At 43.7% G+C, this 18,678-nt stretch overlaps 1 protein-coding gene across 3 annotated transcripts in view; it reads left to right on the forward strand.

Annotated features, from left to right (window-relative positions):
• The first annotated feature begins 491 nt into the window (after positions 1-491).
• The window catches only part of MTF1 (metal regulatory transcription factor 1), a 30,018-nt gene continuing 11,831 nt past the window's right edge, over positions 492-18,678 (forward strand). For all 3 annotated transcript variants that reach the window (XM_063311699.1, XM_063311700.1, XM_063311701.1), the window contains exons 1-6: positions 492-583; positions 858-1,324; positions 7,309-7,547; positions 7,901-8,032; positions 12,942-13,015; positions 13,384-13,517. In XM_063311699.1, coding sequence (XP_063167769.1) covers positions 908-1,324; positions 7,309-7,547; positions 7,901-8,032; positions 12,942-13,015; positions 13,384-13,517 — 996 coding nt within the window. In that variant the 5' untranslated portion in view covers positions 492-583; positions 858-907. The remainder of the gene's footprint in view (positions 584-857; positions 1,325-7,308; positions 7,548-7,900; positions 8,033-12,941; positions 13,016-13,383; positions 13,518-18,678) is intronic.

The raw sequence follows: 18,678 nt of genomic DNA on the forward strand, positions 1-18,678 counted from the left end.
TGAGATGTACAAAGTTTGTCTATTTCACATTATCCTGGGCATTTTTCATTGTGGAGTTTTTATCATCCATATGTTTTATTATGAAAAAATTGAAACAAAGTAGAAAAAAGCAAGAGAAGCTACACTAAGACGTGGAAGAAACGCAGCCGCGCGGAAAGGCGAAGGGGTCGCCGGCCGCCGTTCAAACCTTCGAGCCTGGCCCGAGCCCTCCCTCCAGCCTCCGGCTCCGCTCCAGTGGGTCTGCGCGCAGCGGGGGGGGGGATCCTCCAGGCGGGGCGGGGCGGGGCGGGGCGGGGGCGGGCGGAGGGGAGAACCCCGCCGCGAAAGCAGCGCCGCCTGGCGTCCGGACGCGCGAAGAAGGGGCCATCGGTTCGCCCGGCGGGGGCGGGGGCGGGGGCGGGGGCGGGGCCCGGGCCGGAAGCGCGGCGTCCCGACCGGCTGTGCGGCGTCCGGAAGCGGAACCGCGGAGGTCTGCGGAACCCCTGGTGGCGGCGGAGGCCGTATTGCCGAGCGAGCGGAGACTGACGGCCCGGCGCCATGGCGGCGGCCCCGCGCGGGCCTGACCCGGCGCTGGGGGCACCCGGTGAGGCGAGGACCTCTGCGGGCGGCGCCTCCTCCTTGCCTGCGGGGCCGGCCGGCTCCGCGCTGCTACTGGACCTCCCCCGTCGCCGGGCGGGGGCGGGCGCCGAGCCGGGGCCCCCGAAGCCCCGGGTCCTGGCTCGGCCGGGGGGCGGAGGGCCGGTCGGCGGGCAGCCCGGGACGGTCCCTCGGGGCCCCGGGATTGCACCGCGGCCGGAGCGTGGGCCGCTGGGTGACCGCGGCCAGGCTCGTTCACGCGTCTCCGCTTTCCGTTGCAGACGATCTGCACCGTCTTCCTCCTGTGGCCGCCTCCGAACTCCACTAAACCATGGGGGAAAGTAGTCCCGAGCATGTCATCTACTACGAGGTGGAGGAAGATGACTTGGCTCCAGACGATAAACTGATGAGATTTGTGGGCCAGAATGGCCACGCCTCACCTTCCTCCGGGACAGTCTATGACAGGACGACCGTTCTCATTGAGCAAGACCAAGAGCTGTTGGAGGAGGAGGAGGAGGACGAGGAGGAGGAGGAGGGGCAGGGTGGGGATCCCCTGCCTTTCCTACACGAGGATAGATTTCACTTGATGGCCGACCATGAAGGGATCTCCCAGGGCTATGTGCAGCACATTATTTCACCGGATCAGATCCATTTGACCATCAATCCTGGCTCCACTCCCATGCCGCGGAACATTGAGGGGGCCACCCTCACGTTACAGTCAGAGTGCCCTGAAACCAAGCTTAAAGAAGTAAGTCGCCAACTTAAATGGAACCTGGAGGCCTCTTGCATAAGTGCTGCATTGCAAAGCATTTTGGGTTATTTTAAAAAGCCATTGGGTTGCTTCTGGTTTTAATTCTTGTCTGCCTGAGAAAGTTATTTTCATTTGCATTTATTTTTGAGGCTAACAACTTCCCACACTTGCATCTACATCAGATAAGGTGTCTATGTTTCTGAGCCAATTTTGTTTTCATATGTTGCTCTTGGATAATGTTTTATATAGGAGAAGTCCAACATCACATTTTTGTACATCTTTAAATAAATTGCTTCCAAAATGCTCAATTGCATTTCATAAAAAAGTAAGAAAGGAGGCTTAAAAATAGTGTACTTTTGCAGTGATAGGAGTTAATGTTTCCCTAATAAGTCAGATAACTTTGGTTACTGTCTCTAACTTAAGCTGTTCATGGTTATGGGTTATTTACCTTGAGAATTTTCACTACTAAAATAATAGAGGAATTAAGAGAAAGCATCTAGTGATTGAGATAAGGAATTACGTTTAACAAGTTTTGACCTGACTCTTAGAATTTTCAGGTGTTGTTTTAAAATTGCAAATTTAGAGAGCAGTTCTGTTGGGGTCATTGTTACTTCATAGTTTTTGCTTCAGTGACTAGTTTAAAATAAACTCATTCCTTCTGCAGTTTTAAAACAAACTAATTGTCAACCCATTCAAATTCACCTGAAGTTTTAAGTAAAATCTCCTTAACTTCATGTGATTTCTAAGATAAAAATGATAATACCTTTCAAGTTTTTAGAAAAAGAAGTAAAATATTTATTTCCTTGTTGTGCAAATCATACAGAAATATGTGGCAGTATCAAACACTTTGGAAGTAAAAATATTGTTGCCCTTTCATTAGCTATGTGATTACTTAATAACTTGGATCTAACTCTCAGAAGGAAGTGTTTTGTTGCCTTTTACCTACAGAATAATGTTTACCATTGCAGTCTCCCTTGATTGCGTTGTTGTTATTTCTATTATTTCTGCTGCTGCTATTAACTAGATTACCCATTTGTATCTTGTGCTAGATGCCTTTGTATATCTTTTGATGATGAACAGCTCTTGTGTGGGCCACATAGATAGTTAGTCCACTGTTCTTGGTACTTTTGGATCACATGCAACTCAATACAGTTGCTAGTCCTGTACCTTTTCATCCAGTGCAGCAATAATCACTCTTCTCGCATGCAATACCATGGTTACAGGGGCTGGTTGCCATTTTGTTTTCCAAGAGAAATTTGGGGTGCTAGTTATTGCTTATAAATGCCTTTCTTAGAGAAAATTCTGCCTGCCCAGCCCAAGTGAGTAGAAAGTGCCTGCTAAAGGTCCCCTCCTATTAGGAAGGGCACGGAAGCCAGCATTCTTGCTGGCTGCTCCCTTGTTTTGGAACAACTTGCTGCCGCTCTTATGACCTTCCAGAAAATACATAAGACTTGGCTTTTCTGGAAGGCTTTGATGATAAGCATCTAGAGGAGGAGCTGTGCCATTCTTGTTTGTTACTGTTTAGGGCCGGGGGGATATCCTCTGCATTGGGATTTTATACACATTGAGCCTCTGGAGCGAGTCACTTTATAAATCTTATAAATAAATGCAGTCAGTCAGAAAAATTCCATATTCTCTAGAAAAGGAAGTAAAGGAAATACTACTTTATGCACGTTTTGCTTCTTCATTCTCAGAGTACACCTACTACACTTTCTTCAGATCCTTCAAAGTAAATAGCTCACTGCAAGTCCTGGTAAAGAAGATTTTCCTTTGATTTAGCCAAGGGAAGCAGAGTAACTGGAATTTGTAGTAAGAGCTTGTCCTACTATTATTTGAACTGGGAGGTAGGGCCTGTGAGGTTTGACGGGGTGGGGCCAATACTCTGGTGGTTCTAATCCAACTAGGTCTCCCATTTTAGAAATGTGTTATGTGGGGATAGAAAAAACCAAGGCTAATTTTCATTATGTCTTTGCACCTTTCTTGAAATGCTCTCTCTAAATATCTGAGCTACTCCTGCCCTTTATATCTCTCCAGCAAAGCTCTGTGATTCTCCACCTTTGTACTGTAGTAGATTGCTCACTCAAGAGAAGCTTCTTCAGATGTTAGAGAACCCTGTGTGTGGAGAACATGGGCCTGGTCCATTCTTTACAGAGATTTTCCCCAGGGAAACCTTAACTGTCTTTAGCTGAATGTATTTGTAGTATATATTCCTTCAAACTAGGCTTCAAACAATACAAATTACTGTTACTGAGTACAGTGAAGCCTAGTTACAATTTCCTGTAGACCATGGGTGTCTAACCTTTTGGCTTCCCTGGGCTACAATGAGTAAAGAGAAATTGTCTTGGGCCACACATAAAATATATAATATAGTTAATGTATATAAGTAATAAAACTTCATTTTTTAAAAATATTTTTATTATAAAATTTTTAAAAAGGGCAGCATAAAACTAGTGGGATATTTGACCTTGGTTTTGTGAAACTAATGCATCGATGTCTGGTTCAATGAAAGTGGTTGCAATTCTCAGTGAGTTCTCAAGGTGCTCGTCAGAAATTTTAATTCTAATTTTACTCTTCATGTGCTTCATCCTTGAAAATAGTTGCTCACAAATGTACATGCTGCCAAAAAACGATGTCATGAATAAGGTGTGATTGTGAATCAAGGTATATTTTTCTCTGGGAAGATAGGTCTTACAAAAGTCCAGTAGAGAGACATGATCAATTTTTTCTTTGAGTTGAATGTCTGATTGCAGCTCTACAAAATTCAGATGTAACGTAGTTATGTCGGCTGAAAATGGAGTCAAAAATATACCAAAATATTGATTTTTCTAGAAATCTTGAAACCTTTTCTCAAATTCTTGTATCAAACTGAAAAGCAAGGCTGCATATTTCTTGCTGTTCACAGAACTGTGTTTTAGCCAATGTATTAAAATGTATAAAATTATTTTCCATAACTTGAGCTTGCCATACTTTAAGTTTCATTTCAAATGCTGTTATGATCTGAAACATTGCAGTGATAAGTTGTTTTCACCTTGAAGATGTATGTTTAACTCATTTAAATGAATAGTCAAATCCACCAAAAATGCTAAATCTGTGAGCCATTTTTCATCTTCAAGTTCTGGCACAAATTTTCTTTTTGATTCCAAAAATGACTTGATTTCATTTCACAAATCATAAATCTTTTCAGCATTTTACCCCAACTTAGCCACCGTACTTCGGAAAAGGAAATGATGTCCCCATAATCAGCATCCATACTTTTGAGGAACTCCTGGAAGTGGCAATGATTCAGTCCCTTGGCCCTTATGAAATTCACTGCTTTGATGACAATTTGCATGACATCCATTTTCAAAGCTTTCACAGATAAATTTTCTTGATGTAGAATGCAGTGATACTTCATCAAATGTGAGTTGCTGGCAGCACTTGCATTGTCTTCTATCAACACCCTAAGTCCCTCGCTTTTACCAACCATCACCGGGGCGCCATCAGTAGATACACCAGATATGTTGACAATGGTTAAAGAAAATCGCTTTAATGTCATTTTTACTGCTTCGTACAAATCAAGAGATTTAGTTGTGTCTTTTAATGGCACCAAAGAAGCCATTTCTTCAGTGACATATTCATTATCAATACCTCTAATAAAAATGGCAAGTTGAACCGTATCTGTAGCATCAGTATTTTCATCCATTGCCAAAGCGTAAAATTTGAAATTAGCAGCTTTACTCTTCAAATCTCTTTCAATAGATTTTCCTATTTCTTCAGTTCACCTGGCCATAGTCTGGTGAGACAAACTGATTTTAGAAAAACCACTTTTTCTATCAGGACAAATTGTATCTGCCATGCTTTCCATACATTGCTTAATAAACTCACCATCGGTAAATGGTTTTAATTTTTTTGCAGTCAGATTTGCTACCAAATAACTAGCTTTCATAATAGAGTCCTTTTGAGTTGCAACTTTTTTTTTAAAAAATGGTTGACAGACTTTTTTCCCAGTTCTGCTCATTTGTCTTTATGACAAATTCCTTGATATGCTTCAAATTTGGCAGCATGTTTTTCCATATAATGCCTTTTCAAATGGTAGTCTTTGAAAACTGACACATTTTCCCTACAAATTAAGCATAGTGCCTTAGTATTTGTCTCGACAAAAAAGTACTCATCTGTCCATTTTTCGTTGAATACTCTTCCTTCATCTGTGATTTTTCTTTTTTCTTTTCTTTTTTGGGTTCTGTTTTCTGTTGAAATGACATTGAAGCCATGCTAGAATAAATTTATTTAGGAATAAATATATATTTTTAAAGAAATAACACAACAAGCCCATCGTAAATTGTTAGGTAGGCAAATAAAGCAAAGTTTAATAATCAAATAAGAAAAGTTGCATGTCTACTTAATAATAATAAATGCCTGTTGTCACAGAACATGTGTAGGTAGGTTGAAATATATAACGCCAAGTTGCCAAAAACTGATGTGTGTAGTGGGCAGTGGCGGCGTTAGCACTGCACTGCCCCCTCCCCTACACAGCGTTCCATTGTTTCTACCTATGCAGTCCACGCTTGAGTCACAAAAAAAATCACAAAGTAATGTTAAAAGTTTATGATTTGGGGGGGCCACATTACTAGCTGTTCAGGGCCGCGTGTGGGCCGTGGGTTGGACATGCCTGCTGTAGACCTTCCTCATTATCACGATGGTGGTCAGGTTCATGCATCCTTGATTCCTCTCCATGAACAGACTTTTAAAAAATATATATTCTAAGAAGTCTGGAGTAATTCTGTTTTAGATTCTTTACCACCTGGATTCTTTATTTTTACCTTTATTTATATTATTTATTGTATTTTATTCTGTGTATTTTATGGTTATTGTTTTTAATCGATCGTTGTAAACCGCCCAGAATCCCCCAACGGGAGGAGGGGCGGGGACAAATTAGATAGATAGATCTCCTTTTTACTACGCAACTGGCCAAGACATCTTTGTGAGGGGCAAATGATGATTCCTATACAGTATCATGATGCAACATGTACTTCAATCAGACATTGTAACTGACTTGATGATGGTGTCATGACATGCATCATTTTGATATCATAGCTTGTGATAGACAAGCTGCTAAAAATGTCAGTTGCATTCACCAGAGAGTTTGGGACACATGAGATCTGGCTCTCAAATGGGGTGTTCTTCCCCTATACATCTCTTAAAGTTGCATAAAATAATTTACAAGGAAAATATTGATGTAGAAAGCTGGGGAAGCCTACTTTAGCACAGAGCTCACATTTAACTATATTTTTCTTGCCTGCTCTGCTGAACCCACAATTCCTTATTCTGGCCCCCTAAACAAAGAATAGAGCCAGTTTGGTCTAGTGGTGAAGGCTTCAGGCTAGAAACCGGAGACTGAGAGCTCTAGTCCCACCTTATGCATGAAACCAGCTGGGTGACCTTGGGCCAGTCACTCTCTCCCAGCCCCAGAAAGGAGGCAATGGCAAACCACTTCTGAAAAACCTTGCCAGGAAAACTGCAGGTACTTTTCCAGGCAATCTCCGAGAATTGGACATGACTGAATGGATTTTAAAAAATGAAGAGTTAGAGTCATGGGACTCCATATGGGGACTTAGCATGTGTGTGCAAATGGACATGTATGAAGGAGGACCTTCTGTGGTTCAGGTTACAAAGCCAGTGGCTATATCTGCATAACACGCAAACCTTAGTTAGAATTTTTTATGGCTTACCATGTTGTGTGAGTCAGCCCAGTGTTTAAATCCAGTGTGGGCTTTTTCAATGGTACTTTTTCCTGGGTTTGCATAGTAGCTGCAGAGACTCAAAAAATGTGTCTTTGAGTTCAGGAGACATCATAGAGACCACAACCATTCTCCCTGCTGCTTTCACTGCCTCCTGAACTCAAACATGTATTTTCTCTTCCAGTAGCTCTGTGAAATGAATTGGGCCAATCCTAGTTGGCCTATTATGGATATTGATTTGCATGGTATTTGTTTGTCTGACAGGTGAAGCGCTACCAGTGCACGTTTCAGGGCTGCCCCCGTACCTACAGCACTGCAGGCAACCTGCGCACCCACCAGAAGACCCACCGGGGGGAGTACACCTTTGTGTGCAATCAGGAGGGGTGTGGGAAGGCCTTTCTGACATCCTACAGCCTCAAAATCCATGTTCGAGTGCACACCAAGGAGAAGCCCTTTGAGTGTGATGTTCAGGGTTGTGAAAAAGCCTTCAATACACTGTACAGGTAAGAAGAGGAATTCAGGAATTCTCTCATTCAGCATGAGAAATTACTGCTTGGACATGGACATGGACATGGAGAGAGAGAGAGAGATGATACTCCTGGTTGAATTGGATAATGTCCCTGGTGAAATATCTGCCCTATCCCCACTCCCCAAATCTCTCACATCAGTGCTTGTAGCTCTTCCAGAATTTATTGCCTGAAGTACATCACCCACACAACTTCTTCCACTAAAATGTTGGCTCTGATAGGTGTTTTCAGTTAGCAGAGCCTTGGCCTGAGTCTGCCTTACTCTTTCACTGCAAGGTGCATCTTGGACCAGAAGAGACATTCTGTAACCCTCTTCTTTCCTTCTTTAGGTTAAAAGCCCATCAGAGGCTTCACACAGGGAAAACATTTAACTGTGAATCAGAAGGTTGCAGCAAGTACTTTACAACCCTCAGTGATCTGCGGAAACACATTCGGACTCACACTGGAGAGAAGCCGTTCAGGTGAGTCATCTGGTTGCAGCATGCATTCTATCTATCTATCTATCTATCTATCTATCTATCTATCTATCTATCTATCTATCAAATTCCATCACTGCCCATCTCCCCCAAAAGAGGGACTTTGGGCAATTTACAATAAAGCTAAAAAGATTAAAATACAATAAAAACAAAATATGGTATATAAAATATAAAATGGCATCAAGATGGCAGTTAAAAATTCTAATTCGACTCATAAATATATGAGGACCACTTTAAGGTGCTAGCCACCCCCCAAGATTGACTATCCCCCTTCCCACCCCAAGCAAGATGGCAGAGCCAGGTCTTTAACTTTTTCTGGAAGGTCAGGAGAGAGGGGGCTTGCCTCACCTCTGTGGGAAAAGTGTTCCAAAGGGCGGGGGCCATGGCAGAGAAGGCCCACTTCCTGGACCCCGCCAATCGACATTCTCTCATGGACGGCATCCGTAACATGCCCTCTCTGCATGACCAGGTGGGACGGGTCAATGTAATGGGGTTGAGATGGTCTCTCAGGTAACCTGGACCCATGTCATGTAGGACTTTAAAGGTGATAACCAACACCTTGAATTGGACCTGAAAGCAAACTGGCACCCAATGCAGCTCCCGCAGCAAATGTGCCGACCTTGGGGCACGTAAGATTGCCCACGCGGCCACATTCTGGACCAGCTGTAGCTTCTGGATACTCTTCAAGGGTAGCCCCATGTAGAGCACATTGCAGTAGTCTATATAGGAGATGACTAGGGCATGACTGATCAGAGGGCTTCTCGATCCAGGAAGGGCCTAACTGACACACAACATGAAGTTGAGCAAAGGCCCTCCTGGTCACAACTGCCACCTGCTCTTTGAGCAGGAGTCGTGAGTCCAGGAGGGCCCCTAGATTCCGCACTGTGTCTGTCTGGGACAGTGCAACCCCATTCAGTTCTAAAGATGGTAAGTTCCCGGATGCAGAGGAACCCCCAACCCACAGCCATTCCATCTTACCAGGGTTCAGCTGAAGCCTGTTGTTCCCCATCCAGACCCCAACAGCCCCCAGGCACTGAGAAAGGGCAGTCACTGCATCACTTACCTCACCCAGGACGGAGATACATAATTGAGTATCGTCAGCGTATTGATGATACCTCACCCCGTGGTGACGGATGATCTCGCCCAGAGGTTTCATGTAGATGTTAAAGAGGAGTGGGGAGAGTACTGAATCCTGCAGCACACCACAAAGGAGGGGTTGAGATTTGGATCTCTTGCTGCCTATCACCACCAATTGGGATCGGCCCTGGAGGAAAGAGGTGACCAGCGTAGAACCACGCTGCCCACCCCCAACTCCCTGAGCCGCCCCAAAAGGATACCATGGTCGATGGTATCGAAAGCCACTGAGAGGTCAAGAAGAGCCAGGATGGCTGCACTGCCTCCATCCCGCTCCCGCCAGAGATCATCCATAAGTGCGACCAATGCCGTTTCCGTCCCATATCCGGGCCTGAAACCCGACTGAAAGGGGTCCAGATAATCCGTTTCATCCAGAATCCTCTGGAGTTGCAGCGCCACCACTTTCTCAGCCACCTTCCCTAAGAAGGGGAGGTGGGAGACTGGGCAAAAATTGTCCAGAATGATACAGTCCAGCAACGATTTCTTGAGGGGGTGCACCAGTGCCTCCTTAAAGTCTGCTGGGAGCACCCCCTCTCTCAAGGGTGTATTTACCATCGCCTGGGCCCAGCCACATGTCACCTCCCAAGCTGCTTCCAACAGCCAGGAGGGACATGGATCTAATTGACAAGTGGTGGCATTTACAGTCCGGAGGACCCTGTCCACTTCCTTGGGTCCAAAAGAATCGAACTGTTCCCAGATAACCAGGTAAATACTGTGTTCCTGGGCTGTTTGCAAGGCTTTTGAAGAGGCCATGTACTGTAATAACTCCTGGGACCTCTCGGAAGCAGTTCTTAGAGCTTGAATCACTGTTTTTTTTTGTTTTTGTTTCTGTTTTAATTCCAAGGCCCTGGCTTGATTTACCATAAGCCGCACTTAAAATTCACTGAGGCCTATAATGTATAAATTCCCAATGTGATTTCCAGTGTGTCCATCTCTAGCAAATGTTCAGTTATCTGGCAGAGAGGGCATAGCTCCATATGTTCACTGTCATTCAATATTATAAAGTCGCTTTGTGCAAGATAAGCAGTGATGAAATTTGAAATATAAATAAATAAATTATACTAGTTTAAGTGGTTGCAACCCTCTTGGTTGTTCAGGTGGAGACCAGCCTGGTATAGAGATGCTCCTTTTTGCAGAACCTCAGGCACCACAGCTGCTTGTAGGCTTTTGGCTTCAGCTGACCTGACGGGCTCACTCTCACTGGCCCCCACCCCTCCCCCTCCCATTCTGAGATTAACATTGGAGGCCTGCTTGTTATCCTCCTGTCTCAACCACTAGTTTGGTGGGCATGAAGGGTCGTGGTGGCCCTGCTTGATTGGTGTTCAGGCAGTTACTGAGACTTCCCTGTTTACATTACTCACTGATGCTATTAAAGGCATTATGATACCACCTAATTGTGTTATTTTTATAATATGCTAATTATGTGTTGCTTATTTATAAATGTACAGTTTAAGGCCAACAATTTACAAAAAAAACAATTCAAGAAAACTTCAGTTAAACAAAGTTAAACATCTTCACTAACTTAAATGCTAAATCGTGGGAGAACCAGGCCAGACTGGAAAGACATAGTGGTACTGGGGTGACCAAATTCATGCAAGGCATATGCCTTAAGCAGATACTGAAAGCTTCATGAACTTTATGTCACCAATAACAGAATGTGGGGAAATTTCCATAGCTGGAGCAGTGCACCCAGATGCCCTCTCTCAGGTTGCCCTCTAAAGAATCCACAATAGGTGCAATACCATCAAGGGGATATCATCATGTGATCTTAACTGAGGTGCTGATACATGTGGGAGAAGGCACTCAGATAATCCAGTTTCTCCACTATGTAGGCCTTGGCATTCACTCATGGCAAGTCTGGAGCCAATTCAGTGCGTTCAGAGCAGATGCAAGATATTTATTAAGTATTTCTGTTCAGCATCTTCATGAGAATTCCAGAGTTAGTGGCCATTTAGGCCATTGAATCCAATCCCTTGGTTAGTGAAGAAATCTGGGTTAAAATGTCTCACGTCTAGCATCTACTCCTTGCATCCAGTGGTGTAGCTGGTAAAATGTTAAGACCAGGGAGACCCAACCTCAAGTCCCCCTTATTATGGAAAGTTAGTGGACAATCTGGGCCACACGTGCTCTCTCAGCCCAGCCTACCTCACAGGGTGCTGTTATTATACCTACAATCAAGGAAGATTGCCATCTGAGCCACTGAAGTTCTTGAAGGAAAGGTGGAATATAAATCCAACCCCACCTCTCTCTGAGTAATTGATTCCATTGTCAAACTGCTCTTATGGTTGCAAAGCTTTTGTGAGGAACGTGGGTTCAGATATCCCAATAGTAAGAAATCTCTCTGGAACCAGTTAGGTCTCCGTAAAGTATTTCGTTTATTGAAAGATGCAGTGCCATCACCCTCTGCATCTAAAGACTCAAGTAATTGTATTTCCCCTTGTCCTCTTCTTTTATCAGACCCAAGTCCCTGCCTTCGTTTGAAATTCAGTATTTAGCACTGCCTTCGGTTTTACAACATGGGCTTCAGCCACATTCTTCACTGCCCATTGGCAGATAACACTTTAGCCACAGCATTCTGGTGTCAACTGGCTGAGTCTGTGAAGTTTCTTATTCTTGCTGGCTCTGTGATGTTTCCAGCTCTCACTCACATAAATCAAGTCACCCCCCTCCCTCCTTTACAACCCATTACAGAGGAAAAGGCCTAGAAAGGGGTTTTATGACTTCTGGGGCCAAACCTCTTACAGCTTTTTAAATATTCAACTGGAACCTGTCTTCCTGGAGCTTAAATTTGTTATTCCATGTCCCATTCTCTGAAACAATAGAGGATTTAAGTATTTGAATTCTATTACATCCCTCAGTCTTCTCTTTTCAAAGCTAAAGGTCCTTTGATGTCTCCTCATTACCCTTTTCTAAACCTTCCAATATTCTTATGGGATCTGAGCAAAGCAAAGTGGATCTTCCATAATTTTGAAACAGTATTTCTGTTGATGCAGTCTAAAACTGATTTGCCCTTTTTGCAGCCACATCATACATCTTACTCTTACTCAACTTGCAATCAACAATCATTGCAAGCCTTTTTTCACAAGCACTCTTACAAAGCCAGCTATCTCAATCCTATTTGTGCGTTTGATTTCTGTTTCGTAAGTGAAGAACTTTGCAGTTGTCTCATGATCAGTTTTCTTTGCTTGTTTTCAGCCCATTTCCTTTATCTATAATATTTTCACAATCTGTTAAACAAGTTGCCCAATCAAAAAATGGATAAAGTTAATCTGACAATATTTATCCTTGCAAAATTCATACAGACCTATGCTAATAATTGCACTGCTTTGAAAGCATTTACCTGTCAATCACTGTGACTGCCTCTGAATTCTTTCCATGTATTGATGTCAGGGTGACTAGTGTGTCATTCCCAAGATCCCATTTTTCCTTCTTTTGAACATAGTGACAGCATTTGCCGTTCTTTCATCAGTTTGCCAGAATTTTTCAAAAATAATGTATAAGAGTTTGCTGAGGCTGTTGGCAAGATCCTTCAGTATCTGAGGATGTGGTTCATCTGGCCATAGCAACTTAAATTCATTAGAGTAAATAGATACTTTCCAACTACAGTTCAAGTCAATGTTTCCAAGGCTCAAGGCTACCTCCCTTTTTTTCCATGCTGAGGATTGCCCTGAAAGGGGGTGAGGCTGGAAGAGTCCAAGTTTGTAAAGGTGCTTTCAAGTTGTAAAGGTGATGCTGTAAGTCTCCTTGCTTTCTCCCATAGGTGTGACCATGATGGCTGTGGGAAAGCCTTTGCTGCCAGTCATCATCTGAAGACGCACGTCAGGACACATACTGGTAAGACCTGGGGCACATATGACCCCTTTTAACTTTAATTTAAGAAAGCAGACGTTTTTGTATTAACACCAATGGAGCCCTACTCGAGCTGTGTGAAAAATTAGGTGGTGCCTTCAAAATTGGGGAGAAATATAACTTTATAGTAAGTTATATATTAGTAAAAAGGTGCCCATGATAAGTTTTGATAAGGGTGTTGTAATTTGCTACATTAAGATTCTGCTTACTAAGAGCCTGGTACTTATCCTCTGCAGTGAATTTAGGAGTGGTCTGTTACAGGAATTCAAAATCATGGATCCGCTGGAATCCAGAGACTGCTAGACTTGTACCTATGGTTTCCTTGATACCTCTGTTGATTTCTTCCATTATAGGTGAGAGACCTTTCTTCTGTCCCAGCAGTGGGTGTGAAAAGGCCTTTAGCACGCAGTATAGCCTCAAGAGTCACATGAAAGGACATGACAAAGGGCCCCCCTACACTTTATTCTCCAACAGCAACCTCTCTGAGGTGGGTGTTTAGCTCTTTAGTTAAAAGAAATATGGCTGCATCTATCCCACAGGTTGCTGTGCTCCATGTGTAACAGCATCAGCAATACCCTGTTCTAGAAGTCCAGCTCCTCCAACCTTTGCAGCTGACATTTCACAAGGAACTGTGTATGTCTGCCTCCAAAACAGGTTGATGATTGGATCTGAGCAGCACTGTAGGACAATAACATTTAATTGTGATGCTAGAATTCTGGACTGTATAAAAAGTTAAAGATCAATACAGTAAATCTTTGATTGAATGGACCAGTTGAGGAGGATGGGATTTCCATAAAGCCAAATATTCATTAAATGGTGAATGCGAATTTTTACTACAACAAACACACTTTAATCTGAGAAAACCAACTTAACTTTATTTTTTGTCCATGAAAAAGCCAATGTTAGTGATCAGTTTCAAGAAAGTATCCAAATTTGCCGATGTCTTGGGAGCCTGGTACTTCAGGTTATCTCCTGAGGGGCACATAAAGGCTGGAGTTTGCAATCAGAGGAGGAGTCAGTAAAAGCTATTCTGTCACTCAGTAGGATCTCCACACTGACAACTTTGTTTTGGGTGTTGGCAGTTCTTCTTCCTCATCCTTGTTACTCTTGTCCTCTTCTTTCTCACTGGCATAGCATCTACAGGTATGTGATTGTAACTTGGTATCCATCCTGCACTCCCTTTATATCCTAACCACTGGAAGACATCATCCTCAATTGCTTGCTCTTTGCCAGTTTTCTGTAAGAGTTGCAGACCATTTCCTTCAAACTGCAATTCTGCCTCACATCATAAAGCAGTTTTTTCCCAGCCATTTGCCAACACTGGAATTTTGACTGCTTTCCAACTGTAGCAAAGTTGAAGATTTCTGACTGAGTGGTAGCATCTGAGATTTTGTAAGATACGTTGCCCTCTTGTGTCTCTTTCTTGATCAGATTTGTCCACCAACCCAACCATTACTTCATCTAAAAATATCCTTCTGTAAAATGTTTTATTTGACAGAATGATCCTCTGGTTCACAGGATGGATGATTGATTTTTTTTTTTTTTTTTGGCAAAACTATGCACTTAAATTTTAGATCTTTTGTGCACATTTTCCCCAATGAATGAGTGAGAGCATTGTCAACAGCCTTCATGTTTCCTGGTGACTTCTTCAACACCTCTTTTGATACCACTTTCTGACTTCTGGCACAAGGTATTGAAGATTCAGTCCTGAAGGACAACTATATAAACCATGCTTCCCCTGAGTTACGGTATCTAGGTGGCAAAGGATGAATTACGTCTTTCAGGGCTCTTTGATGACACCACTTGCTGCATATGGCTTGTGTTACTCTGTGTGATCCATCAGCACAAATACCCAAGCCCTTTCCTTGCTGATCCTTTGGCCTGCTATTGATTTTTCATGCTTAAATGCTTCAGCGTTCTCAGAAACTGTGTGTCAGAACAAAATAATCTCATCGGCATGTTTGTGTCAGTATGAGGCCTTCATTTGTTAATTCAGAATTTTCCTGAATTATTCTGCCTCCTTGGTCAGAACGTCACTGGAGGTTTCTTTACTAACAATTCATGGCATTTATAAAATCACCACAGCCACTCATCTCTGGCTTTTAAATGCATGCAATTTGCTGTTGTATTAGATGCTATTCTCCATGAACCCTGATGCTACATGAACATTGCTGAATACATAATTTCATCACCGCTTCGCTGAGTGCTGTTTCCTGCACCATTCTCATGTTTTCTTGCCCCAATTTCAGCAGTGTTATAGATAGATTTATATTGTACATACAGTATTTCTTTAGCCTTCCTTTTGCTTTACAAATGTCAAACACCGTTTGTTTCTTTATACCATTCTGCAGTGCTCACCCCTGATTCTGATCTTTCAGCCAATACTAGCTTTTGGCTGGAATGTGTGATGCTCAAATTTACTTTTCTTTTTTAGACTGCCTCTGAAGCCATTGAAGATTAAATACAGTACTTATAAAATATTTGTAAATAATGCCAATTGCAAATGCCAGTCATGGAAGACACTTAGATTTCTACCAGCACATGGGCCGGAGATACCACACTTGCAGATACACAGAAGAATGGTTCTCCAGTCTGCTTTACCAAACAGATTGCCTGATGTCAGGGAGCAAAATCCAACTTCAGATTTTGCCCATTGCATCTGAAGTCACCTGAAGTCTGTAAATTTAAAGTTTTATTGTATAGTCAAGTTTATACCTTGAATTCCAGCAAGATTCACAGAAAATCTAGCTAGAACTGAGCAAGCGAACAAGGCGAACGAACAGGAGTATTGGCAGGGGAGTCCATTGTGGAGAGGAAAGAGTCAGACCACGGGTGGAGTATACCTTCCAGTTTTCAGCATTGCATTTTCAGAAGGACATTGACCAACTGAAGCATGTCAAGAGGAAAACAACCAAGATGATAAGGGCCTGAAAGGAAACACTTAAGAGGAACGCTTGAAGGTTGTGGTTTGTTTTTTTTAAAACATTGATTTATACAACATTTAATATACAGCCCATTTCCATAAACTCAAGACAGCTAACACAGACATAAAAAAGCCTAAGAAAAACAGAAAAGAGACCATATTCCACTAAGCAGTTTATTACTTATGGCAGCCCTCACCCCAAACACTCTGAGGGTCTTCCTAAAGTCCAGGAGATCAGGACCATCCTGAGCCTCAGGAGTCAAGGTGCGGCAGTGCCTGAGGGCCTCGAAGGGAAGGGGCATCCCTGGCCCTTTCCTGAAGCAAGGGCAAGCCCTCTGCCATTCCTCTCTGAGCGCATGGGGTGGGCTGGGCCGCCTTGGGAGAGCATCCCTAAAGGGCCTGGGAGCTGAGCTGAGGCACAGGTGGCTTTACAGGCCAGCACTTTGAATTGGACAGAAACGGGCTGCCAATACATATCTATAGGTAAACCAGTGGGAAATAGGAAGCCCGAGAAATTAATGGTACAGTGGAAGATAAGAAAAAGAAAGGGAAACACATCCAAACTAGTTTATATCAACAGCATTTTTTAAAAAAAATAATTTTATTTAAGTTTTTAATAAACATAGTAAAAACTAATACAACTAAACTAGAAGAAAAAAAGGAAAAAGAAAAGTTCAGAAGGTGCAGAAAAAAAAAGAGAAAGGAAAAAGGAAAAGGCAACAAAGAAATGGCTTTCAACTTCATCACACTGAACATAAGCTAATACAGTAACTTTTCACCCTCTTTTAAAGTTACAAATAAAAAAACTCTTCTCCCCATAGCCTAACTTTTACCTATACGCAATCCAAAAATCATCTTTTCAAATCTGGTTCAGCAAAAAGTCCACAAGGAATTACCAGAAATATCAAACAAATAGTCTGACTTTATATTCCTTCTTTTTGCTCTTCACAATCTCGACCTTTAAATCATTCACATCAACAGCGTTCTCCATGCCTTTCTGCCCTGGGAAGTTATGCTTGCTTTCCCCACACCCAGGCGCTGCTCCTTCCTGTGGCTTCTGTTCTTTAAACATTTCACCTCTCTCTCTCTCTCATTCTCTCTCTCCCTGCCTCTGGGGAATTCATCTGCTCCATCCCACCGTGACTTTCTCAGCCATCCCCTTCTGTGTGTCCTTGACCCCCTCTCTCATTTTATCATACCCTTCTTAAATAACGCATTTGACTTACATAAAAAGCAGAAGGCAGCACACGATTCTACGGAGACATTTCCACTTCTTTCAACAAGCATCCATTCTTCACAGCAGACCACAGACTGTCAACTATTGTTTTACTAGCATTTGTGGATCTTAAAGTTTTTCTGTTTCTTTCTCCATCTTTATTAGACATTCTATCAAGGTACACAAATACATTTACTTGTTCTAGATTTTTTCCATTCATGTGTAACTTGCAATTATTTCCTTTTTCCTGTCAAGTACAACTACTTGATTTTTATCAGTTTCCAGATCATATACCTCTTTGCATCAGATCTAACGTCTGTTGCAAGTAATTTGGATTCTCTACTAACTTTATGGTATAATCTGCATACAAAACCACATTTTGACTGATTGAATGAATGAATGGGGGGCCCGTAAGCGAATTTAAGGCTCCAGGGGTGGGAATTGGATCTGTCAGTTCTGGGGGTAGTGGGCGGGCCATGTGTTTGAGGTGGTGACGGGCCAGGGACGTTATGGCGGGAGCCAGAGGGCGGGCCATCTTTGGGGAAGACGCCCCCAGTGTCTGTTAACCGGTGGCGTGTTCTGGCCCCCTGTGCTCAAATCCAGGCCCTGGGCAGCAGACTCGTGGGGGCCCTGGGCTCTGGCTGTTCTTCTTAATGCCATGTCAGTTAACAACAAAGCTCCCCATATATATGATCTGATCACTGAAGAGGGGGCAGACCTGGCATATATTACTGAGACCTGGCTGGACCCGGAAGGAGGAGTGGCTTTGTCGAAGATGTGCCCAGCCAGGTTTCGGGTGTAGCACCAGCCAAGACCCCAGGGCAGGGAAGGAGGGGTGGCTGTTGTCATCCATGAGTCTCTCATCTTCAGGAGCCCTGCTCCACAAGTGGCTGGCTGTGAGGCCCTGTTCTTCAAGTTGGGTTCCTGAGAATAGTTGGGAGTGTTGCTCCTGTACCATCCTCCCTACTACGTGGCAACCTCCTTGCCTGAGCTGCTGGAGGCCGTCTCAGGGTTGGCGGTGGAGTTCCCCAGGCGTATGGTTCTGCGGGACTTCAACCTGCCATACCTGGGGTGTGCCTCGCTCAGGAGTTCATGGCTACCATGGCAGCCATGGGCCTGTCTCAGATTATTTGGGACCCGACTCGAGTCAGTGGCCTCACTCTGGACTTGATTTTCTTGTCAGAGCAGTGGCAATGTGATCTGAGGGCAGAGTTACAGCTGTCCCCATTGTCATGGTCAGATCACGTCCTGGTGGCCCTGAGACTCTCCTATGCTGCCCCCCTCCGCAGGGAGGCAGGACCCATTTGTTTGGTCTGCCCCTGGCAACTGATGGACCTGGTAGGATTTCAGAGGGAACTGGGTGTTATACCCGAGGATCTGCTGCACAGTCCAGTGGAGGCCCAGCAGCTGCCTGGAATAGAGAAGCGGCCGCGCCTTGGCGGCCTCTCTTGTCCATTCGAACCCGACACTCCCTGTGGTTTACAGAGGGGCCGAGGGGCCTGAAGAGGG

Source organism: Candoia aspera, chromosome 10 (genome assembly GCF_035149785.1).
Source record: "Candoia aspera isolate rCanAsp1 chromosome 10, rCanAsp1.hap2, whole genome shotgun sequence".
Classification (NCBI taxonomy): domain Eukaryota; kingdom Metazoa; phylum Chordata; class Lepidosauria; order Squamata; family Boidae; genus Candoia; species Candoia aspera.